Source organism: Xiphias gladius, chromosome 18 (assembly GCF_016859285.1).
Source record: "Xiphias gladius isolate SHS-SW01 ecotype Sanya breed wild chromosome 18, ASM1685928v1, whole genome shotgun sequence".
NCBI lineage: Eukaryota > Metazoa > Chordata > Actinopteri > Istiophoriformes > Xiphiidae > Xiphias > Xiphias gladius.
The window spans coordinates 29,228,945-29,254,190 of NC_053417.1; the positions used below are offsets into that span (position 1 = coordinate 29,228,945).

The 25,246-nt window shown below is 43.6% G+C and overlaps 1 protein-coding gene across 1 annotated transcript in view; it reads right to left on the reverse strand.

Annotated features, from left to right (window-relative positions):
* The window catches only part of kcnd1 (potassium voltage-gated channel, Shal-related subfamily, member 1), a 59,754-nt gene that overhangs the window by 7,313 nt on the left and 27,195 nt on the right, over positions 1-25,246 (reverse strand). Inside the window, exon 4 of the mRNA XM_040153316.1 lies at positions 1,082-1,244. Within this exon, the coding sequence (XP_040009250.1) occupies positions 1,082-1,244 (163 nt within the window). The remainder of the gene's footprint in view (positions 1-1,081; positions 1,245-25,246) is intronic.

Here is a 25,246-nt window from a genome sequence, read left to right on the forward strand (position 1 = left end):
TCAGCACATCTCACACACACACACACACTCACACCGGCAGTGTATGGGAGCATTAAGGTACAAGACTTCATCTGCTGTCTCTCCTCAAACTCGACACCTCTCAGCCTCTCAAGTGAACTGCAAAGCTCGAGTCTAGATGTTCTCAGATTTTGCATCTTCAAAGGTGCATTCAGTAACATTTTACCACCTAACTGGAGAAAATAACCAGCAGATTGCTGCATCAGCGACTGTATGCGTAGGTTCAGGTTGCACCGTACTCACCAGTTGCAATATAGAGTTAAGCCATAACTTTACAGCTTAATGCTGTCGTTGCTGGTATTTGGACCCGAGGATGGCGTGAGTGTGATTGAGTTCTCTTGAGGTAGGAACTGTTGCTGCCACCACTTGTTATCTCATAACATGTTAAGCTGCTGACAAGGTAAATTATATCAAATACAACCACACGTCTAGAAACTACAGAAAAAAGAAAGATGATATCCAAGTAAGACTAATATAAAGTGTTGGGATTCCTATACTAAATCCTGACAGCAGCGTGTTCTGTGGTCTTGTGTACGGACAATAAGAGGATATTTGAGATTCGAGCCCCTTTGTCTCATCATGAACAAACCATTATGAATAACAAATGAACTCTGAAGCGGTTCGAATGAATGACTGGCTGACACATCGTATGGACTAGCTTGTTTCAAACGGACGGAGGCCAGCTCGACCATTTTAAAGTGAAATACTGACATGGAGTTTGTTAGGAAATAAGAAATTATGAGAATTCGTCAGGTTGAGTACTGAACTAGAAGGACAGCTCCACCCAGGAGGAGCGGGAAAGCGTTGCTGGGCAGAGGGAGTCAAATTCAGCCGTAACTCAACAGGAGCTTGTCATTGGGTAATTTTATTGACGTCTTGACAGAATTGTATAGTAAATGGAAAATTGCAATGTTTTTGTGTGTTCATGTCAAGTGAATTGATGTATTTGTGTTGTGATATTTAAGCCACCTAGAGGTTCCTATGGCTGCCGCTACATGTCCCCATAGAGCCACGTGTCGCGGATTGCACCTCGTAGTCGCACATACTTATAAACCCGTCAGACCTGCTGTGCTCTCATCTTGTCCGCTCTCTGGTTCTGGTGGTAGATTCGGCTGAAGTTGGAGACGATGACGGGGACCGGCAGGGCGATCACCAGCACTCCGCTGAGCGAGCAGATCGAACCAAAGATCTTCCCCGCGATGGTGTTGGGAACCATGTCGCCGTACCTGCGGGGAGACGGTGCAGTCACGTTATCAGCCAAGACTACGGACCACAAACAGAGCGCTTCATCAGCAGGAAAGAAACTGCACCACAGCTGCTGAACTCATCCAGAATTGACCCAAAGTCTTAGGTTGAACTGAGTGATATTCCTGAATTTACCCAACAAGTTCTGCACAACTCGACCTGTAATCTCACCCTGCAATCGGCCGCACGGTGGCAGCATCCGAAGCTTTGCGGTTTCTGACAGGAGTGCACATCGAGCGTTGCCGTTGACTCTTGGCTTAATATGAGTCGATTGGCCGATGGAGTATTTCTGGACTCTAGTATCGCTACTTTTACTTAAGTAATAGAATCTGAGTAGTTCTTCCACCACTGGGTCTTATTTGTTTCCTTCAGTTGGTGACAAGACAGTTAGATAGATAGAGAAATAGAGAGACAGACAGATAAATAGATGGATGGACAGATAGAGAGATAGAGAGACAGTTAAATAGACAGATGGATAGATAGTCTCCCCACTATAAAGCTGCTGCTAACACACAAACACACACACACAGGTTGCTGGTTGTTGCCTCACTTGGCCTTCACCTTTTATTGTACAGAGCCATAAATCACAGGAAGTGAGCCGAGGAAGAGGAGGAGGAGGAGGAGATTAGAGAGGCGCTGGGCGGGAGGCCAGGAAGGTTCGTGTGGCTCTGCTCAGACACACTGAGGAAAAAACACTTCACAGCTGCACCGCTCCACATTTCACTGTACGGACCTGAACAGCAACGTTGCCAAGCCAACTTTCTGCCTCTGTCTCCCCGCGATGCTTTATTTATGTTTTTTGAACGTGCGTTTTAAGTTTCACTTCACTTTTTCTGTGAGCTTTTCTTTCAAAGAAGAGTCAGTTTTGGATCTCAGCGAACAGAACGGCTCCAGAACTGTCCCACGACTGAGCCAGCGCTCATCTGAGCCTGACAGGAAAGCCTGAAACTCCCCGGTGATTAAGCACTTTTGATCTGGTGAGATTAACGGCTCTCACCATGGGCTACACATGACCTGTGGACGGACATTTAACCCTCACCAGTCTGTACAAGAAGTTCACGCTCCGCGGAGAACACTGATATAGGGGGCGCTATCACCGCAGAGTGCAGAAAAATGAATGAGATATAAACTTCCTCTTTTTGGAAATTACAATCAAACCAATCACCAAGGAAAATTCAATTAGACTGTAATTACGCTGTGAGCCTATAGAAATGATCAGGAAGCGTGGTTGCCGTCGGCTTTTGAAGATACAGACGTACATACAGTTCTCCAGTGGTCCTCCGTCACGGAGACTGCTGGCTGGAGGCCGCTCACTCATTAAACCACTTTATTATTTTTACTTTAAAAATAATGATCCCCGTATGAATTGTTTTCCTCGTCATAATCTGATTTATTGCTCAAATGAATCTGTCTCACGATGGAATTAAACTCTTTACATTCCAACGTGCAAATCAGCTCAGACTGTACAGTAAATCAGATATCCAGGTAATGAACTGCAGCTCTGTGCTCGTGTACCTGCTGCAGTGGATTACGTCTCGGTCCTTCAGAAAATAAGGCCGTGACCCCGTCTGCTGCGTTAATGCTCATATCTGGAGGTAATTCCCTTTTTTTTTTAAACTTGGAAGCTAATTTCAAAGCCGCGCGTTGTCGCCTTGCGTCCTCGTGCTTTATGCTGAATCTCCTCTGTCGTTTGAAGCCTGCTGTTAAGAGCTGATTGTCTAGTTTTTATCTTCAAAAAGTGAAAATTCTCATTTCAAAGTTAAATGCATTCATAAACATTATGCATTACATTCAAGGGCATTCCTTTAATTGTTGGGGATTATTTTGCGCTAAAGGATTTGGTTTTTACGTGTGATCTGAATCCTCAATAACCTCACTTGCTCTTTATATTTACATTTTTACTCCGAATACAGGATTAGAATCACAGAAACCTGAGCATCCTAAATGTAATTCTGAGTGCTCTTGAGCAAGGCACTGAACCTCAACAAAACACCAGAAACGATAAAGGTTGGAGAAACACCACAGCGTCTTTGAATACAAACCGGCAGCTCAAATTAACGGCGGTTGATCGTTTTGGTACCTCTCTCTCGTACGAGCATTTGGGAAACCCTGTGGTTCACTGCCTTGTACGTGTTTAGCTCGGCTTAGGACACATTTTTCTGACAAATCACCAGAGTACATTCAAGAAAACGCCCCAGTACAAGGTTGGAGGGTCAGCTGTTAAGCAGTAACCTGTCCAATGCAACAAATGTCCGCATTCATTATCGGCACTGTCATTCTTACAACATCAGTGTTTGTCGTTTGTGTTCTGGGTTTTTAATGTTCGTGCGACAGAACTCATCAGCGTGTACATTTACATACACTCTAGTATCTCGATTTGGAACCCGAACCTGATTTGGTTTCGGGAGCATTCGGGTCTCTCAAGACCGGTGGAAAGGCTTTCCAGCTCACTGATGATGAAACAATGACCTCACACTGACTGTGATGCTTTACCTCTCTGCAGTAAGGTTCCTCTCTGCGAGCCGACGAACTGAAATGAAGCTGAAATGAAACGCTGACCGAGCGGTGGCCGTCCGATTTGTGTGAAAGGTAAAAATGATGTAGGCTACACATGATTTGTAGTTAATGGGCTAAAACGTACGAAACCACCACTGAGGGGCTTCGGAACTCAACTGTCGCCTTAGATTTAGTGCTAACTGACCCTAACGCCTGAGACAGGGCATCGTTGACAGTAATTTGACGAACGTCAACTCGTTGCGATCTGTAGAAACTCAGATTCAGCTTCTGAGTGATGATGGTGCTCAGTTCAGTTTTACTGGACCTCCGGCGTCCTCAGCGGGGAGCGGATCAATGAAGATCACAGACGGGGCCGGGAGGAATAGAGTCATCTGTAACTGTTGGCAAAAAGCGCTGAGAAGAATTGATGGCGACGTCAGACTGAGGCCAAACAGCCAGGATGAATCTGTGCTGGGTCATTAACTGAATCCCCCCTGAAAATGAACTGAGCCTAAATCTTGATCCTGACACATGTTCCCTCAGATTTTACTGCTATTATTTCAAGATGCTTTTCAGGCTCCAAAAACAATGATCCGAGTTTGAAAAATGAGCTAAACGTTGGACACAGCTCTGCTGATGTACTTTTACTGCAAGGGTGAAGTGTTAGGTCGTGTCCTGTCGACAGAACAAGATAATATAGCAGTAACAAACATGATGGACATGACATTTTCACATGATTGATACATGAATGGTTCAAACAATTGTGTTCAGGTTAGCTAACGTTTAGTTTAGCAGCTAAAAAGGTTCGGTCCAGATCAGTCCGGTTCAGGAGGTGACACAGTTCGGTTCAGGTCAGCTCATTGATTCGTTTAGCAGCTAAAACTTCATTTTAATTTAGCATCATCTATTACATCGTCACAGTTTGTGTTTGGTTATTGTTTGTCCTCTGGGCTCATTGTGTGAGAATATATCACCAACAGCAGCCGACTCAGAGGCTCCATTTTCAGAACTTTCCACATTGAAATGAACGCAACGTAACAGTTGAGGGGAATGACCCAAAACTGGACGAAGGACAAGACCGTGAACTTCCTAACTCCTACCGCTCAGAATATAAATGTGGATGTAAATGTGAATGAATGCAGCTGTGATGGGCAGTCAGCCGAGTGGAGCATCTGCCAGCTGTTCAGCTCAGTGCAGCTGGAACATCGGCCCCGTTAGCCTGCAGTTTATGGACCTGGAGATAGAGGAAACAGCCCACACAGCTGCTGCTGCAATCATCAGGTAACAGCACCTGAAGAATGCAGCTGTTACCAGCTGTCAGTCAAACCAGTTTTCATTGCGGTTGCTACAGTTCATCAAAAACATTTCTTAGGTCAGGTTTTTAGTTTCCTAACTTCTCTTACTAATTGAAAATGTTGAAAATGAAACATAATCGTATTTCATAGCTGATTTGAAGGGATCTGAATCTGATGAGCAGATCCAAAACTAAAATGTCTATTCAGTAAATGCTATCAAACGCCAACACTAATTTACTCCTGGTAGTTCCCTCCAAACTCCTCTCAGTTATTCATGACCTGATCCAGGCTCCAAATTTCTCGTCAAAGTTTGGAAAAAGAGCAAAATTTGAGAACGTAGCTGTGGGGCACAAAATATGAGAAAATAACATTTCTGAACCACAAAATTAAATGTGTCAAAAACAGTTAACCGAGAAAAACAGCAGTAACAAACGTGACGGGCGAGACATTCCTACGCTTCTCCAATAAATACAGCAAACGATAACTGTTCAAGGAACAGACACTATAGACTATGTGAGTGTAAACCCATTAACTTACCTGCCTTCAAACCGGGATGATCCATGCAGTTGTATGAAAAACCACACATTTCTAACACAAGTGGTGGAAAGTAACTAAGTACATTTACTCAAGTGCTGTACTACAGCACAGTTTTGAGCTACTTGTACTCTGCTTGAGTGTTTCCTTTTTCTGATGCTTTGTACCTGTACTCCACCACACACGTTTTACTCCACTACATTTATTTGGTAACTTTAGTTGCTGGTTACGTTGCAGATTCAGATTAATAACACAAAATACAATCAACAAAGTAATTCAAGTTGGCCCCACTTCTACCAGCTGCATCATTAAGTGGTGTGCACATTAATGCACCGATAATTGCAACCCAGTCATATCACCAATAGCTTAACAGGGCTGTTCTGCATAAGAAGTACTTTTAATTTGAGCACTTTAATGATGTTAAGACTTTAGTAAAATCTTGAAAGCAGGACTTTGGTTGTAATAGAGTACTTTGACCTTGTGGTATTGTTACTATTACTTAAGAGAGAAATCTGAGTACTTCTTCCACCACTGTCTAAAATGACCACAGAGTCCAAACACTGAACATTAAAGACGTCCTAACGGTTGTAATGTATTTACTGCAGTATTGTCCTGCTGTGCTGCATAAGGTTACTTTGTCCACCTCCTGCATGTGTGTGTGTGTGTGTGTGTGTCCCTGTCAGTTAACTGATGCTGTAATAGCTCAGTTCCCTGCAGACCACACAGTCTAACCTACATCAGACAGAATCACCGTGACCTGACACCAGATTAAAAGAGGAGGTAAAAGCTTGTTCCCGACACAGCTGTTTCAGCATCTGGAAAACCAAACTTTTAACAACGACAACCCGCCTGTTTCACACTGAACCATCTGGTGGCCTCCCGGCTCTCCACCAGCTCTCCACTGGCATCAGTAGCCGTGACCTCTGAAATCAGCCATCTTGGGTCAGCTACTGGGAGCTGTGACCGTGGACGTTCAGCGCCTCAGTCCCACATTCCTGCGTTTAGTGAACCTCTCCTGTCTTCTGCAGATGAGAAGACGGATATCAGTTTCACCTCGGTGCGTTCAGTGCAGGGATAGGGCCACACTGGTTAGCCTAGCTTAGCACACGGACTGGGAGCAGGGGGAAAACTGCTAGCTTAGCTCAGTCAAAGCTGCAGTATGTCTCTCCCAAATCTCCTGGAGGAGGATCAGTGTCGAAGTTTAGATTTTATTATAACTATGAAATATGGTTGGCTGATAACACTCAAGCTGAGCTAAACAAAACACAGCGTTGTATTTCTTAAAATGTGTTTTAGCCTTTAAGCAAGAAAGACGCAAAAATTCCAAATTTGCTGTGGGAGTTTTGAAACTGTGACGGACACTTTGAATGTGTTCTTTAGCTTACGTTAGCATGTAAGTCAATGTTTAATGATAAACAAGCCTATATGAATACTAGACGCAGGGAGGGTGGAAACAAAAACAGCAACACCTGCAAAACATCATGTAATCAAGTACAACAGCGACCTGAAAGACCCATCCATTTATAACCCTGGACCTCCATTAACCCTGGACACATTTAGCTTTTACCACTTTCAGTACACAAACACTTTTTCTCTCTCTCTTGCAGCCGTAAAGCGTGTGTGTGTTTTTATTATCAGAGAGCGGCAGTAAATCTGCAGCAGCCTTCAGTCTACAGCCAAGCATTACACGCAATGCACCTTTAATGGACTTTAAATTAGCTTTCATGCTGCTGCTGCTGCTTCTGCTGCTGCTTTGTGTGTCTGTGTGTGTGTGTGTGTGTGTGTGTGTGTTGACTGGATGTAAACTGCGATGAGGTTGATTTGTCTTGGAACAAAGTCCAGTCTGAATGACAGATGTCACACAGCTAATCCGCCGCTTTAAATAGTCCCCAACAACCGCACCATTTCCTCCTGTTTGATAAAATTATGAAACTATATATTTGTGAGCTGTTTTAAAGATTTACATCCTCAGTAGGAACCAATGGGCTCGGAGCTGAGAGCCACAGACAGGAAGTGTTGCGAGACGGACTAACACACCGTCAGTTTGGATCTGCACATGGGATTTGATGACAAGACAAGAAAATGCAGAATAACACCAGATTGATATTTTAACTGAGGTTTCCGAACATGCTCGGTTGGATTCAACGTCTTCTCCCTGTAAAACTGTGTTAGTCTGCGTAAAAATAAAGGTAGAAGAAGAGAAAGGTCAAGAGTTCAAGCAGTCACTCTACCCAGAATGCCCTGCAGGCATTCTCACACACATCACACACACACACACACACCCATAAAGCATAGTGTTCAACCTATTGATATAACCCCCCCCCCCACACGCACAAACACACACACAAACACACTGTATATATATTGTATGTGTATACAAACACACATTATACATGCATAATACAAAGTGTGTGTTCGGACACAGAGTTTCATTGAAGCCAGTTTATATTTAACTCTTTCAGACAAAAAAAAGTCTTCATTGATTTATCTTATTCACTGACCTGGAGACTGTTACTGCAATCACACACACACGCACACACACACGCACACACACACACACACACACACACACACACACACACACACACACACACACACACACACGAAGAGATAAAGCAGTATGATGTGCAGTATATTCAGTCGGGGTGTGTATCTCTCAGACAAGCTAGAAACGTGGTCCGTGATCCCCATACACTGTGATTCAAAGCTGATTCACCATGATTCATTTCCAGTTTGACACTGATTCAGCTCAAATTCCAAAGCATCAGAAAAACTGCTCATGCACTTTTGATCCGGTCCCTCAGCTCGTTGATTTCCTGCACAAAGTGCCTGGCGTCGGTACTGGAAAACACCTGTACTACATTAGTCAGGTTTATATGGCACTGCCCACCACATCTGGTGAAACCTGATGGTTACTGTTGGTTGATTGTTCAGAAGTTATTGTATATATTCTCTGTGCATTCACTGCTTATATTTCTTTACATTTCTGTGAAGTAAATCGTACATTAAACATTAAAGTAAACATCACTGAATGTAATCTTTTTGCATAAATGTCCAGTATGAACGTTCTTGTCTGGGGACATTTTGTACTTACTATTTACATATGGTGTAAATAGTTCCTGTCATTTTTGTTTTTCATGCTTAATATTATGTAATTGCTTATGATGTGTATAATACAATGTGGTTTTTTTACGGCAATGTCAGTCTGTCTCTCTGACTTTACTTTGGTCCGGACTGAAATATCTCGACAACTACTGGATTCATTGCACTGCAATTTTCTACAGATATTCGTGGTCCACAGAGGATGAATCCTACTGACTTCAGGGATCATCTGATTTTTCCTGTAGTGACACAAGCAAGTTGACATTTGTGGTTTTGAGAGAAACGACTCCACAACTTGTGGATGGACTCTGATGAAATGTGTTTCAGGCGTTCGTGGTCCCCTCAGGATGAACTGGAATGACTCTGGTGATCCTCTGACTTTTCCTCCAGCGCCATCGTCAAGTCAAGGTTTTAATTTGTCCAGTACTTTGGTTTAAGACCAAATACCTGCAGCACTGATGACGTTCCCATCAGCTGTAAGAGGAACTTGGTGGTTGGGGTAACTTTTTGTTGAACGCACCAGGTTTACTGGTTGGTGAGATGGTGAACATGGTAAACATTGTACCTGGTAAACGTCAGCATGCTGGCGTTGTCATTGCGAGCATGTTAGCATGCTGACGTTAGCATTTGGATCAAAACACTCACTGGCTGTAGGCTATACTACAGTGTAAATGTGTTCGTGTGCATCATTTATCCTCTGTGACACGTTGACGTCCCCGTGGCGGATCAATAAATTCTCTTCCAGCTTCAGGAAAGCATATTGTGGTGTAACTGTTGACCATGGTCATGTCAGCCACAGTTATAGAACCGTGAGAACGTGATACCCACTCAGCCCTGCAACAGATGTTCAACCTGCAGAGGTCAGTAAAACCAAGCTGTTCAGTTCGGAGATGATTAAGCTAGCTGAGACTGCGTGTGTGTGTGTGTGTGTGTGTGTTTGTCTGGAGCTGCTAATGGTAAATAATGGATGGCAGCATTAGAGGGCTTGTATCTAGTTAGTAGAGAGAGATACAGGGAGGAGAAAGTTTGTATTCTTTCTCTCCCTCTCTTCTCTCTCCATTCATTTCCTTTATTTCCTTCCTCTCTCGTGCCCTTTCTGCTCTCTCCTCTATCTCCCTCCCCATCTCCCGTTTCTCCCCCTCGCCCCCCTCTTCCTCTGGGGTCATTATCTGCGGCTGCCGGAGCCAAGTCCCCGTGCTGCAGCAGGAGAGGAGAGAGGAGGACAACACATTGAGTGGAAGCTTGACACGAAGCCAGAGGAGAGAGATGAAGGAGGAGAGGAGGGGGAAGGAGGGAGGAGGAGAGATGAGAGGAAGGACGGAGACAGGAAAGAGGAGAAGGAGGGAAGAACACAGAGAGGTCAGGAGGGACAAAGTAAGAGAAAGTAGAGGAGGAGAGAAGGATAGAGGCAGAGGTGTATAAATCTAAGGTCTGTAAATATGCAAGAAACAAGTGTATTTGGCGTCACTGGACGTATCCAGGGCCGTAGCCGGGATTCCAGACCAGCTGAGGTCCTGTGTCAAGTCCAAGTCCGGTGAAAACAGAGGATCTTCTGCCCAAGTTACTGAAGATGAACCTCACCGAATGTCTAAACGTCAGCTTTAAAACAATCTACATTTTCATGTGGTTTTTTTTTTGGCCCATATTTGTTAACATTTTGTGAAACTGCACCACAGAAGAAACTAGCAGACGCTGTTTGTGCTTTAACCATCGTTCAATTGCAGCGAAGACGACCAGCTGGATCACTTGTGGGAGAAAACCAAACCCTCATCCCGATGATCCCCAGACAAATTCAAATGTTAAAGAGCATCTGAAAAAGAAGAAAAATCCTTTCTGAACGGATTCACGGACATTCGTCCTTAACGGACTGGGGTCAAGACTCGCTGGATGTTTGCGTTCCTCACTTCGACTGATCAGAAGCGCTGCAACAGAAGCAATAAACACAGGGAGTTGCTGCACGAATTCAGGTGTCAGAGCGTGTTCTCTGTTCATGTCTGTGTCATTTAGACGTGGAGGATGGGAGGGGGAGGGCAGACAAGGGGGGGTGAAGGTGCACGAGAAGAAGAAGAGGACTGGGGGTAAAAGTGGAGGAAGAGGAGAGGAAGAAAAAACAAGTGGAGGGTGAAGGTGAGGGGGAAGAGATGAGGAGGAGGTGAAGATGAGAAGGAAAAACGAGGAGCAGAGGGAAACGAGTGAGTTTGTAATAAAATAATAAACGACACCACAGACATTTTGTGGCCCTGTGCCGTGATTGGCCGATGGGTTTTCTGTTGAGTGGCACAATCATGTCCTTTTTTACCTTTTATACCTGTAACCATAGCAACAAACTGACTGCAGCCATGTGCTTAACTTCACTTACACCAGATTTGAAAACGGTGGCATTTCTCTTCTCGAGGCTTTTAGTGTTACCGTCATGTGTGTTTGTCAGGTGGAAAACTGGATATTCTTTCTTGTCGTGTGTGTTCGGTGCGAAAGAAACGAAAAAAGACAACCTGCTTGATGTGGAGCTGCAGGTGATGTTAGCCTGTAGGAGAAGCTAACGTTTCTGCTAGCCCTGCGAAAAAGACTTTAACGTGACATCTCCTCTGGAATCGAACTGAGAAAAATAAACCTCTCTTCCATCGTTAGTGTCAGTGTTTGATTCCAGTGGATTAAGTGTGTGTCTAAACTCAACCTCCCTCTGCAGATGGAAATGAAAAAGCAGTTGTTTCAGTATTTTTAACTCGGGTAACGGTTACTTCATCACCAAATACAACGAGCTCGTCTTTAACAGCACATTAGCTGACTAATGTTTAATATTAGCATTAAGCGGTGGTGGAAAGTTCACTTTACTTAAGAACAAGTAGAAATACAATTTACTTCTAATTTGCTTGGTTATTTCCATTTACTGCCACTTTATACGTCACCTTCACCTACATGTTAGTCGACATTTTGTACTTTTGACTCCACTACATTTATGTAGCCACTGCAACTACTGGTTTCACATGAAGATTTAAAAAACAACAACATATGAGCAGCTTATAAAACACCCCACACTGCTGAAGGTTAAACCAGTGGTTTTAGTCTTGTCTTTAGGGCCTACAAAAAGCCTGGTCTACTCAGGCCCCCTTGTCACATGCAAGAGACATTTCCCCTCGAAACGTCTCACAATCTCATCTGTTCAAATGATCCAAAATTTCCCAAATAAACGGATAAATAAATAAATCACAATCAAAGACAAGAGAAAAATCCAAAAACTGAATCCAGATCGGTGAGACAGAAAGGTGTCCGTGACATGAATCGTCTGACGACCCCTCAGGTTCACCTGGTGACCCTCTGGAGGGGCCCGAACCCACCAGGCTGGGACCCAGTGGACTGAACTCTCTCCCCGTCCATGACGTAGCTAAAAGCAGCTCCACCTGGAGCAGCTCCAGCAGTAAGACGCTGCTGAAGCCTCCGTGACTCAGGATCAATGATTTATTCTAAAATGCCAGTCAAGGGACATTTTTCTTTCACTTTGATACTTTAAGTACATTTTGGTGACAACGCTTCTGTACTTAAGTAGGATTTTTCAAGCAGCAGTTTTACTTGTAATGGAGTATTTTCAGACTGTTGTACTGGTACTTTAATTAAGTAAAGGCTCTGAGTACTTTCTCCACCGCTGACATTAAGTTAATACCTGAGCATTTCCCTCTGAGTGGCTTTCTTGGATTTTAATCTCATTTAATAGCAGTTTTTTTTTTTACACAGAAGTTGCTGTTACCCTGTAAGTCTGAGCCAAAAGCGGTTAAACTAACCGTGAAAGTAGCAGCCCCTTTGATTTCATACTTCTGTGTGAGAAATGGAAGTGAAACAGCTCACGAATGGGGACCCTACGCTCTTCCCTCCCATCAGCTCGCAGACCCGAGGTCCCCAGATGAGGCCCGCAGCTGGACCCAGAGCTGGAGTCAACCATCATAATAAATAAAGGTTTTTCAAAATGGGAAACTCTCGGGAGGCCCGGGTCAGCCCGGTTATTCTGAGCTGCTCTCTCAGTACATTAAATATTTCATGGTCAGGATTATGTCATCCAGCACTGAGCTACGATACCAAGAAACAGACAGACAGAGACGAACTGAGGGAGGAAAACAGAGGTAAAGAAAAATAAAGAGAAACAGGAGTGAGCCACGGAGACAACGAGGCAGAGACACAACTCGCTACTTAAAACATCACTTTCCAAATTCGTCTGCAAGCAGAAAAACACGACACACGGACAAACAAATGGAGAGACGCTCCCCCGCCGCTTCCCGATTGGAGCAGATAGGAATCCATTAGTGCCAAGTCAGCCAGTCTTACGCACAGACCGATCCTTATCTCCCACCTTTAATCGGGGAGCATGCCAATCACAATCTAATAGAGGGACAGACAGCCAATGGTAATTAGCTTAGAGAGGAGAGCAGGAAGGACAATTCAACTGCAGGGTGATCCCTCCGATCAGAGAGAGGAAGGATCTGAACTGCGTCCACGGTGTTTTACAGAGTCACAGAGACCAGGATCGAGCAGGAGAAACTGCAGGGTCAAAATCTTCGGACCGCTTTAACTTTATTTATTCAGAAGTGCCACTGAGTTCAAGATCTCTTTTAGAAGAGAGACCACACAGACACACACACACACACTCATGGAAACAGTCACAGATGTCATTCCCTGCTGCAGGTGCCACCTGTGCCACATGCAGATGAGTTTGTATGTGTTCTTGTCAGTTTTTCACAGAACCTCACATTAGCCCTGAAATCTCCAATGATGAGTATCTTTATATCCACAACTGATCAAATGACTCCATAATGGGAAGGGGTTTTGTTCACAGTGACGAATCTAAGGAGAAAACCAACTTTGCAGCTTCATGCAGCTTTTTAGCCTCTTTTAGCTCCTTGTTTTGGTTTTGTGGCACATTTCCTGCCAGGTGCAGGTGTTTTCCGATAAAGCCTCCGTCTCAGCAGCAAACAGCAGACAGATCCAGTCAGAGAGCAGCTGGTGAACGTAGCCGAGCATTTAGCAGCTGGAGAGCCAGATGTTTCCCTCAGGAGCTGTGGGTTTAACTTGTCACAGACTAAAGAACTGAGATACAACACATTCATCAGTGAGCTGTCGAGATGTTGGTGGGTGCATATGTGAACTTTGGACAGAGCGAAGCTAACCATGTTCGACTCCAGCTCAGTACTGAACACACAGACGTGAGATTTATCCATCTGAACGTCCCACCGTCAGAGATAGAAAGAACAGGGGGCTTTCCCAAAGTCTAGACGTGGTATCTTTTCATTGAATATAATGGAAAAAACCTGGAACAGGCTCCTCCAGTGTGGAATATTTTGAAGTGACATCAGGGGAAATGTAATCCTCCTCTCTGCCGCCAGACTGTTTGGATTGGGATTGTTCTTCACAAGGACACTAGTATCGACCTCACGGGTTTGATCATCAGCTCAGTTTGTTTTCCTCTTTGAATACTTCTATTCTGGGTTACAGCAGGCTGCTAAAAGCCTGCCGCTCTCCTCCTCCTCCTCCTCCCCTCCTCTCACCTTTTCCGCCCCTCCTCCTTTTCCTAAATCCTCTCCCGTCCCTCACCCCTTTTCCTCTGCTCTCGTTCTGTCCTCTGATTCCCCTTTTCTTTACCCTCCTCTCTCCTCTCCTCCTCCAGTGTAACCCACGGCCATGTTTAATTGATGGAGGGGTGATGAAAGTTGCAGGAGGAGGGATGGTTGTTCCATGTTTTCCCCTCCTCTGGTGAAGGAGATTTGGCCTGAAGCAAACTGAAATCCTGCTTCTCTGTCTTCTTTCTCTTCCACGGACTCATTCCTTTTCTTCCTTTCCTCCTCTTCAATCTTGTCCTTTCTCCCTCTTATTTCTGACACGTCATCGTGTTTCTAAAGGAAAGTTCAGATCAAAGATTCAAGACCGACATGACCAAAGAGCGGCACCATCCATGTCCACAATTACAACACAAGGCTGGAAGCTGCTGTCACAACCAGACTGACCGACAGATCTTTAAATACAGGGACAAACACTAGACCCCCGTGCTCGCCAGATAAATCTGAGAGGGAGTTGGATGATAAACGGGATAGAAAAGCAGTAAAAACATAATTCTGCAACACAGCACTATTGTTTTTTAACTTTTTTTCCATGTCTTACTTTCTTCTCTTATGAATAAATGAATAATTTTCTCTCTTATGGTCCACAAAATGCATTTAAATGAAACATTCTCAGAAGAAGTCGCTCAACCAGTGATGATGGATTACACGTAGACAGAGCTCTCCAGCAACTTGGCGTTGCACTCCCACAACACTGTCAGACAGCCAAACAAAAAAAACAAAAAAAGGATCAAAATCGATGCGGCGGAATCAGATATCGTCTCCTTATTCAACACATCCTCATTTCCTTGTTAAAACTTTTTGCCTACATTACCCAAAATGCAAGTTCGCTGCCAACTGTTTGGTCAGAGATTCTCAGGAGTTATTCTAGTAGCGGTTGATGTATCCTGGAGCCTGTAGCCTTTAGCTGAGATGGGGGGGGGGGGCTACAGAGGTCTGGTGAGCTCACTTCCCTCTCACTCCACACCCCCAGATCTCTTTACTTTTCAGACTTGTAGTCTTCAGACCCCACCCAAACGGACTCAGGTGACATCACCTGGGGACATTTATCGGACTTCACTCAGCTCCCTCCGGAGACACTAAAGGTTTTATACGACTTAACAGCATCTGCAGTCGTACTCCCCAACACCTGGAAACACACGCTGAGGTGGGAAATTGACAGAGTTCACCTTTAAGGGGTCAAAAGTCAAAAATGACTCTTCTAGGGAGCGGAGACTAAATCTGAGTTAATAATGTTTATTGAATACGTGATTAGAATGGCTGCTCACGTCAGGAAGGCTTGTAAGCACATCAGCAAAAGAGGCTCACATTTTCAAATGAACGCCGTCTAAACCCTCCAATCATATCATAACTGGTCACAGCGGGTGTGTGTTTGTGTCCGTGTCTCTCTTTCTCCACCTGTTGAAGCCGTGGACATGGAGCTGTAGTCAGAGAGTTTGGAGGGTCGGGTCTTTTTTAGTCTTTACAAAACCAAAACCACAAGACCACAAGTGAAAGGATTGGACTAAAAAGTGTGTTTGCTCAAGCTGCTAATGTTGCCATTAGGGCCGTCACCTTTCATCCGAAACTCCGAGATGAGAAGACACCAGAGTGTTTGAAGTAGCCCGCCTTGTGTCCCAGCAGAGGGCGCTCTTAAAATTCACTGTCAGCCTGACCTGTTGCCGCCCTATTGATCTATCAGTAAACTAAGCTAATCAATAAAAATGGAGGAGGACAGTATTGAGCAAAGCCGTGCTGATCAGATTATCGTGACACTGAGAAGCGGTGTGTGGAAGTGTTTCGGGTTCCACATCACTGATGGTAAAAGGACCAACCAAAACTAAAGCAGCTGCCTGACTCCGCTCGCCCAGGTGAGGCAGCAGAGGCACAGGGAACCAGGGGAGCGACCGCGCCTGACCACCTGCCTCTCACCACACTCATCCTCGGGGAACTGACCGTCACTGACACTGGAACATCTGCACTGGAACATCTGGCTGTGTGGGAGTCAGTCCTGCAGGACACTCTAGCAGCGTTCAGGCTAACGTTAGCAGCCTCTGTACCTGAGATACATTGGCCAAACTCACGGATTAGTCTTCTTGTTTGAGATTATCGACAATAAAGCATAAAACTAACCTCTTGTTGTTTGTCCAAGTACTGTAAGTTTTTCTATAATAATAAAAATAATAATGACTGACTAGCTCTACACTGTAATACAAGAAACATGTTGTCTGTTTATTTCCGTGTCTTCTGCATGGATCGTGAGGACCCGTTAGCTCTAGCTTCAGTTAGCAAGATATTGTGTATGTAGCCATCAGGTGAACTTTTTCCTAAAACCAGTCAGAGAGGGAGTTTTCAGCCAACGGCCTTTAATCAAACAAACTTGAATTAAACTGAAGGGCTTCGAAATTAATTGAAAGGAAAAGGAGGGAGGGCTTGACAAAGAAGAGGACCCTAAATTACACAAAAAGACACTAGAAGTGAATGAGTTACAATGAGAAAGTAAATAGAAAGAAAAGGAATGTTGGAGTCACACTGAGTCTATTTCAGCATCAGAGTGTTTCAGTTGTTATTTAAAGCTGCAGAGACAAACAGTCTTTCAGGTTCAAACACTCAGACGACAGCTCATCAGACTCAGGACTGAGTGATGAAGGCTGTGACGTCACGTTAAAAACCCTCCATGGGCCAGTTCAGGAGCAAAAATTCCTCTGCTTACAAATGGATCTTTGACATCACAGTCTGATCTAATTACAGTGAACTTACTGGAAACATGTTTCAGAGTTCCACCCCAGTGAGACTGAGGTTTGTCTCACTGTAACCCTCGCTGTAAACGTTAAGGTGAGGCCTCTCCAGGTGATGTTGGTATATCCATCTGTCCCTTTTACTGGACATGTTCAATTTCCAGTCCAAAAGACAGAGGTACGTTTTTAGCCATGATACTGGTGTGGCTTTGTTGTGGGATGTAGCAGTAAGTGGTAATATACGTATTAGAGCCCAACTGATGCCAATTTTGATATTTGAGGGTTTAAAAAAAATATAATAACAATACGTTGGCCGTTATTCGTTTTTTTTAACAGGAACATATAAACAAAGATTTCTGATAAGGATCCTTTACAGGTAGTTGTTTACACGTCTCAGTGTGCAGACGTTAATTTTCCACTGGTTTAATAATCTCTCAAATGTCACCAAGTCTATCCAGCTCTTGTGAAATGTGACGGTCAGACATCAGCTCAGGGGGTAAGTGTTTGTTCTGAAAAGGCACCGTGTCTCAGCTTTAAACTGCTGCTGTAACACTTTCACTGAAAATCAGACGTGTGTTTCCAATGCAGGGAAATGTATTGACGAGTATGATGCTACCTGTTAACAGCTCATTAGCAGCCTTCCACTGACAAGCCTCCGTCTGTTGGCGCTTCACTGACAAGGGAGGAAATGATCGGGCCGTTGTTCATTTTAGGTAGAACTGTCTCAAGATTAAGCTCCGATCAGCTCTGCAGCGATCAGCTGAGCTGTGACGCGTTCAGGGATCAGTGTGGCGCCAACAGAGGAGTCGCAGCGCGCGCTGTTGGACGAACTACGCTACAGCAAAACTGGTAATAAAAGAGCTTGAACATCTAAATGGATTTCCGAACCTTTCATTTCTCGTTACTTATCACTGATATGAAAGCTGACACCAATTTATCTGCAATTTGCTTAAATTGGCTGATAAAAATAGACCCACCCAAGTATTGGTCAGACTCTCACTATACAACAATTGTAAATTATATGACAATTGTAAAATACTACACTTTCAAATAGGCACCTTTTTCTAAAGAACATTTGTACCACATATGTTCGAAAAAATTAAGACTATCTTTCTAACAACTCCGCAGCTAAACACATGATACACATGATACCGAAACGTTTCAGAAGTGGCCTAATATACTGACCTTTCTGCAATTACCATCCTCCATATAAAACAAGGTAACACACATCTATGACCAGGATCAAGCAGGTAGGTCTCAAAGAGCAAAGGTATTTACTCTGAATCCACCCTCTTGTGGCCATTTGATTAGCTCCCCTTGTAGAAAAGAGGAAGTAGCCTGATGTTGTTATCGAGGTACAAAGCCTCTTATGGAGGAGTTCAGGGTGGATGGATCAACAAACTGTGTGACGCTGATACAGGAGATTGTTGCTGTTGTCTTGTCATATGTGCAATACAGACTCTTACATCAGGCTGCTCATTGATTTGTTGCATTTATTGTATACTTAAGAGCAGAGAGATGACCGTAAATAAAAGGAGAGAGAGAGACGAGCAATGACACGAAAGAAACACTCTATTGTGTTCCTGAATTTGTGGACTTTTTGATCCCAGTCGATCAGGGTTAGCAACAAGATTTCCTTCAATGTACCTTCAAACTGAACACAGTTGTTCCTCAGGTATCTTTGCTCAGCAGACTGCTGGCCCATGGTTGCCAAAAACAAGCCACATCATCACGTACGCTGATGACACTGCACTAATTGTTCGTATCACGTACGAGTCAGCATACAGACAGGAGGTAAGAGTGGTGCAAATACAACAGCTGGGTGAGAAGAAAACCTAAGAGATGATAATGGACTTGAGGAAGTCCTGACCACAACCCCGGTGCATGTCAGCAGTCCTGCTGCCAAAAAAGTCAGGGCTTGTGACTCAGGGCATCACCTGGATAAAAAAAAGAAACCCTCTTCAGCTGAGAAACATAGACCACGTCTATGAAACTTTGTTCTGACCCAGAATCATCCCTGTGACACAGGAGGACAATGGAGTGAATCTGAATTAATTCCTCTGATCCACAGAGTGAATCAAACCTGGAATATAAATATAAACTGAGAATCAATCTTACAGGTGAGCAGGAAACCGTGCAGGGCTAATATTAGACTCCAGACACTCTGAAAATAAAACTCTGAAAGCGCCATCATTCCCAAAATAACACACACACACACACACACACACACACACACAATGCTGACAGCGTGTGTACAGGGTCAGACTGGTCCAACTGTACATTCAACTTAAAATGGAGCACAGAAGAACAAACAGTCAACTGACTAACTTGAAACTTGATTTAATATAAAGCATGAACACAATTTATTTTTGGTGTGTAGGCTCAGAACAACTATACACTAATGCCACATTCACACATTCAAAGTTACTGTTGGAAACAATATGAAATGTTAGCCACAACTCTTCAAAGCATATATAAATACTAAAATACCAACTGGCAAATTAACTAATTGTTTGCCGATAAACTCCATAAATGGCTGCTTACGCTATATCAAGTGCAATTAGTGTGACAGCTAAAAACACTGCACTTTGTCAATATTTCCCTGGTGTCAGGTGTTTCAGGTGAGGAGAGCTCGGAGGGTGACTAAGAGGAGGGCTGGTCTGGGGAGAAGCGGGGAGGAACAGAGGCTGGAGACAGGGTCCGAGGGGAACAGAGGGGCGGACTGTGACAAATAATCCAATAATATAAAGGATATAACAGTATAACGTTCGGAAATGGGGTCATTCTTCTGCATTACGAGTACTGTAAATTTAAGTATATTTTGCTTCTAATATTTCTGTAAGTCTACCAATGTAAATTCATGAAATCTCCGCCGCAGGAAGTTTGAACTTGTAACAGTTTACTTTTACACTCATATTTTACTACTACTGCTGGCAGGTCCTGATCATTGTGCATGAAACGTACACAGTAACTACTCTAGTTAAAGTTGCAGGGCACAGTTTCCCACAAACAGAAGGAGGCAGCCCATAAGCAGCATTATTAGCTCCTACAGCAGGATGGAGGCCGGTTTCTCACCTGTGGCCTCTTGCACAAGCGATGTCCACTTCAGTCCTCATCACAGGTTCGACCACAGAAGAATTTGTCTCAGATTTTTAAAAATGTTTTTAGAGGTAAGATAATTCGCAGTGAAACACAGAAGGTAAAGTAAAGATGAGAACATATTATATATCCATATATATTAAACCAAAACCAATAAGGGCTTTTACTTCACCCTCATTACAGTTGGATTTCCTTCCGCTTCTCATCTTTCGTTCAAGTATTCTTGACTTTGGTTTTCTTTTCATCGCTTCCTCTTTGTCTTCTTCCCTCCTCTTTTCTATTTCTGGCTACAAGGAGTTAAACCCCACATTAATGTTTAAAAAGCCCTACACACACACACACACACACACACACACACAGCCCGCTGAAATACCATCACTGTCTCTCTGGTTATCATATGTATGAAGCATGTTTCCGCTGGTGAGACATCTGATCCATCAGTCCACATTAAGTCACCTTTACAGGATCACACAATACCAAAACGAGTTGTGTTATGAAGGAACTTGAGCTTGAAAAACTGTCCTTTAGAACAAAGAACTACATTTTTACCTTTAAACACAAACTTCTGAGCGACAAAGGGAAAAACGTAGTCACCTGCCACCTCCTGTCAGCACAGGTTCAAACGCTTATTATCAGAAATACAGTTCAGTAAATCAGTGCAACGCTGTTGTAAACATCTGACCTCCTTTAATAGGTTTAACCAGGTGAACGCTGAGGCTGCGTGACTGCTCATCAATGACGAAATGCTCCTGGGCGTCTATGTCCAGGGGCCCGTTGTCGCATCGTCTGTCCACGGCTGTAGGATATTTGGAGTTAAAAAAATAGAACTGATTGACTGATATTAACTGATGTTAAAATATTGTTTGTTGTTTATTACTGCATTGTTATTTTACATTATGTCATTGCATTCAGTTCATTAATGGCGAGAAGCAGGTCATTCAATTTGAGGCCTCAGCCTGCCCTCCCCCCATCACCAGCATCCCCGGCCTCCCTCCTGTGCTGCGGAGGGGCCGGAGTCATAATTGGCGCAGCCTGTCGGTGGCGCTCTCACGTGACCGTTAACGGATGTTGTTTGGGGACACTGGCTGAAACGACGGAGTCAGTCCGCCAGTCCATGTGACGCTCTGAAAAACCTGGTGCGTTCTGCATCACCTCCTTTGGATTCATTACATTATTTTCTAGCATTTTACATTAAAAGTTGTGAATACTGAAACACTGTTGAGAAAACTGACCAAAGAAATTGTAAAACTCTGTGTGTTGACTTTGTTCGACTGTTTGTATGTGACACTCTGTTTCTTCTGGCCTCAGGGAGCGTTAGACTCGTCCAGATGAGAATAAAATCAGCTTGTTTTGTTTTCTGCATCTCTCTCTCTCTCTCTTCTGTCTTTCCACTGTAAGTCAGGATCTCTCTCTCTCCGTTTTCTCTGTTTCTACACCTCGTTATTCCTGTTATCTGCCCCCTCGTTTTCTCCTGTATTTACATCTCCCACGCTTTCTCCTTTGTATCGCCTCCCCCCTCCTTCCCTCTCTCTCTCTCTCTTTCTTAGTTATTAACTCGTCTCTATTTGTCGCTGGGAGGAAGCTCACGTTGTTTCAGAGCGTCTCTAATGTGTTTTATTTGTTCATTTTGCATAATCCACATTTCTGTGTTTATTTTTACTTCACACACACACACACACACACACACACACACACACACACACACACACACACACACACACACACACAGTCGTGACAGAAACAGTTCATCTGTGTGTGTTTAAATATCACATGATGTGTTTTAAATGTTTCAGAAAGTCTCACATGAAGAAGAAGAACAGGGGGGAGGAGACGGGAGGAGTAAGGGAAAGAAGGGAGACATAAGGGGGAGTAGGCAGGAGGAGCGAGAGGAAAGGAGGGACTAAAGAAAGATGAGAGAAGGGAGGAAGAAGGGAAGGAAAAAATGATAAACTGCGGATAAGATGAGATATAAGAAAGGAAAGAAAGAAGAGAGGAGAGGAAAAATGTGTGGAGGGCATAAAGAAAAGGGAGGGAAAGGAGGGTGAAATAAAAAAGGAGAAGACTAGAGGAGGAGAGAGAAAATTGAAGGTCAAAAAGAGAGGACAAGAAGGAAGGAACTGATTAAAATGAGGAGAAGAAAGAACAAAGCGATGTTCAAGAGAAGGAATGATGAGGAGGAAAGGAAAAGAGGGTGAGAAAGAAAAAGGGGAAAGGGAGAAAGCAGAAGCAAGGAGAGAAGAGACAGAAAAAAGGAGGAGAGAAAAGGAGTGATGGAGTCTCAAAAAAGAGAAGAAGAAGACGGGGAAAGCAGAGGTGTGCGAGAAGAAAAACGAATGAAGGAGGGAGGGGGGAGAGAAGGAGACAAAAACAGGAAAGGAGGAGAAAGAACAAACTGAACAGTTCAAGAGAAGGTTTGAAGATGAGAAGAGAAGGAAGGAGTGAGGAAAGGAAAAGAGGAAAAAGAGGAAAATGGACAGATAGAGCTAACAAAGGAAAGGAGGAGAGAAAATTAGGGATGAAGACGGGAGAAAACTAGAAAAGAGGAAATAAAGGAAAAGGGATGATGAGGAGAGGATGAGAGGAAAGACAGTTGAAAAGAGAGAGAAGAGAGGGAAAGGAGAAGGACGAGAGGAAGACGAGCAAAGGATGGGAGAATGAGGAGGAGGAGAACAATTGGAGCGTGAGGATGAGAGCATGAGAGGAAGAAGAAGAGGATGGGATGAGGATGGGAGGATGAGGAAGAGGAGGATGGGAAGATGGAAGAATGAGGATGGGAGGATGGGAGGAGGAAGGGCAGGATGGGGGATGCTCTCAGACGTTGAGAGGAAATGATTGATGAGAGGTATAGTTCTCTCTTCCTTCACTCTGCCTCTCGCTCTTTTTTTATCTGTTTATCCGAGGCTCGCTCGGCCAGACAGAACAGCTGCAGCAATTAGGGTCAGGAGAGAGAGAGAGAGAGAGGGAGAGGGAGAGGGGGAGAGAGAGAGAGGGAGACGAGGAGGTAAGGGGAAGGTGAAGGAGAGAAGAGAGATAGAGGGAGAAGGAAGGAAGGAAAGAAGGAAAAGATGTAGCAGATGATGAACAGAAGAGGAGAGAAGGAATGAAGGAAGAGAGGGAGGAAAGAGGGAAGATATAACAAATGTTAAAGAAATTAAAACATTTAAAAATGTCAAAGAGGAGGGCGGGAAATATGCATCTATCCATCTCTCTATCTGCCTGTCTGTCTGTCTGTCTATCTATCTGTCTGTCTGTCTGTCTATCTATCTGTCTGTCTGTCTGTCTGTCTATACAGTATTTACACATACGTAGATACGTGGACATCAGAAAGTCTTCAGACCCCTTCACTTTATTGTTTTAGATTTAAATGGATCAAACCTTTTACTTTTTTTACCCATAAATCTACGATAATCTATCTACGATAATCCGTCTACGATAATCTATCTACGATAATGTGTCTATGATGATCAGTCTATGATGATCAGTCTACAATAATCCGTCTATGATGATCAGTCTATGATGATCTATCTACGATAAACAGTCTACGATAATCAGTCTACGATAAGCAGTCTACGATGATCAGTATATGATGATCAGTCTACGATAATCTATCTACGATAATCCGTCTACGATAATCAGTTTACGATAATCAGTCTACGATAATTTATCTACGATGATCAGTGTACGATGATCAGTCTATGATGATCAGTCCACGATGATCAGTCTACGATAATCTATCTACGATAATCCGTCTACGATAATTTATCTACGATGATCAGCCTACGATGATCAGTCTACGATGATCAGTCTATATTGATCTATCTACGATAAACAGTCTACGATAATCAGTCTACGATAATCAGTCTACGATAATCAGTCTACGATAATCAGTCTACGATAATCAGTCTACGATAATCAGTCTACGATAATCAGTCTACGATAATCAGTCTACGATGATCAGTCTACGATAATTTATCTACGATGATCAGTCTACGATAATCAGTCTACGATGATCAGTCTATGATAATCAGTCTACGATAATCAGTCTACGATGATCAGTCTACGATAATTTATCTACGATGATCAGTCTACGATAATCAGTCTACAATAATTTATCTACGATAATCAGTCTACGATAATCAGTCTACGATAATCAGTCTACGATAATTTATCTACGATGATCAGTCTACGATAATCAGTCTTTGATAATCAGTCTACGATCATTTATCTACGATGATCAGTCTACGATAATCAGTCTACGATAATCTAGCTACGATAATCCGTCTACGATAATCAGTCTATGATAATCAGTCTACGATAATCAGTCTACGATAATTTATCTACGATAATCAGTCTTCGATAATCAATCTACGATAATCAGTGTATAATAATCTGGTTTCAGATAATCAATCCATAATGGCAAAGTAAAAATATATTTTAAAATTTTAGCAAATGTATTAAAAATCAATAAAAGATCATATAAATATAAATCTAACCAATTAATTTTTTTTTTTGCCCAAACCTGAACAAAACGTGAGCCACCTACATGGCTGCCACCTACATGGCTGCTTAAGCTAAAGAGCCATGTGACGTTGTACTTTTTGTTGAACTTCTGGAGTTTGAAAGACAACACAGACGGCGGCCGCAGCGTAATAACGCGACTGCACGTGTAAACGGCTGACTCAGAAACGTGGTTTTAGCGTTAAGTTACCCTTTAAGGAGCGAGGCGGGCGGAAGAGAGAGAGGAAGGATGGAGGAAGAAGCGACGGACAGAAAGAGGGCAGCGAGAAGCAGGGACGAGGTGTGGACGAACGGAGGGGAGGACGACAGGAGAGCTGAGCCGAGTCGCACAGAAAAGAGGGTGGAAGGAAGGATGGAGGGAAAATTAAATGAAGCAAGGAGGAGAGGTAAGGAAGGAGGGTGAGGTGTGGACAGATAGATGGTCCCGCAGAACGTCCAGTCATCTGGAAAACTAGGACACACACACACACACACTTTGATCTGCGCTGTGTGAGCTCCTGTTAGTTTACATACTTTACACCACCGAGAATCCTGCTCTCTGATTGGCTGTCAGCCGTGTGATAAAATCACACGTGCTCACAGCTCAGGTCAAGAGTTTAACCACCAGAGCTCAGTCAGAGCT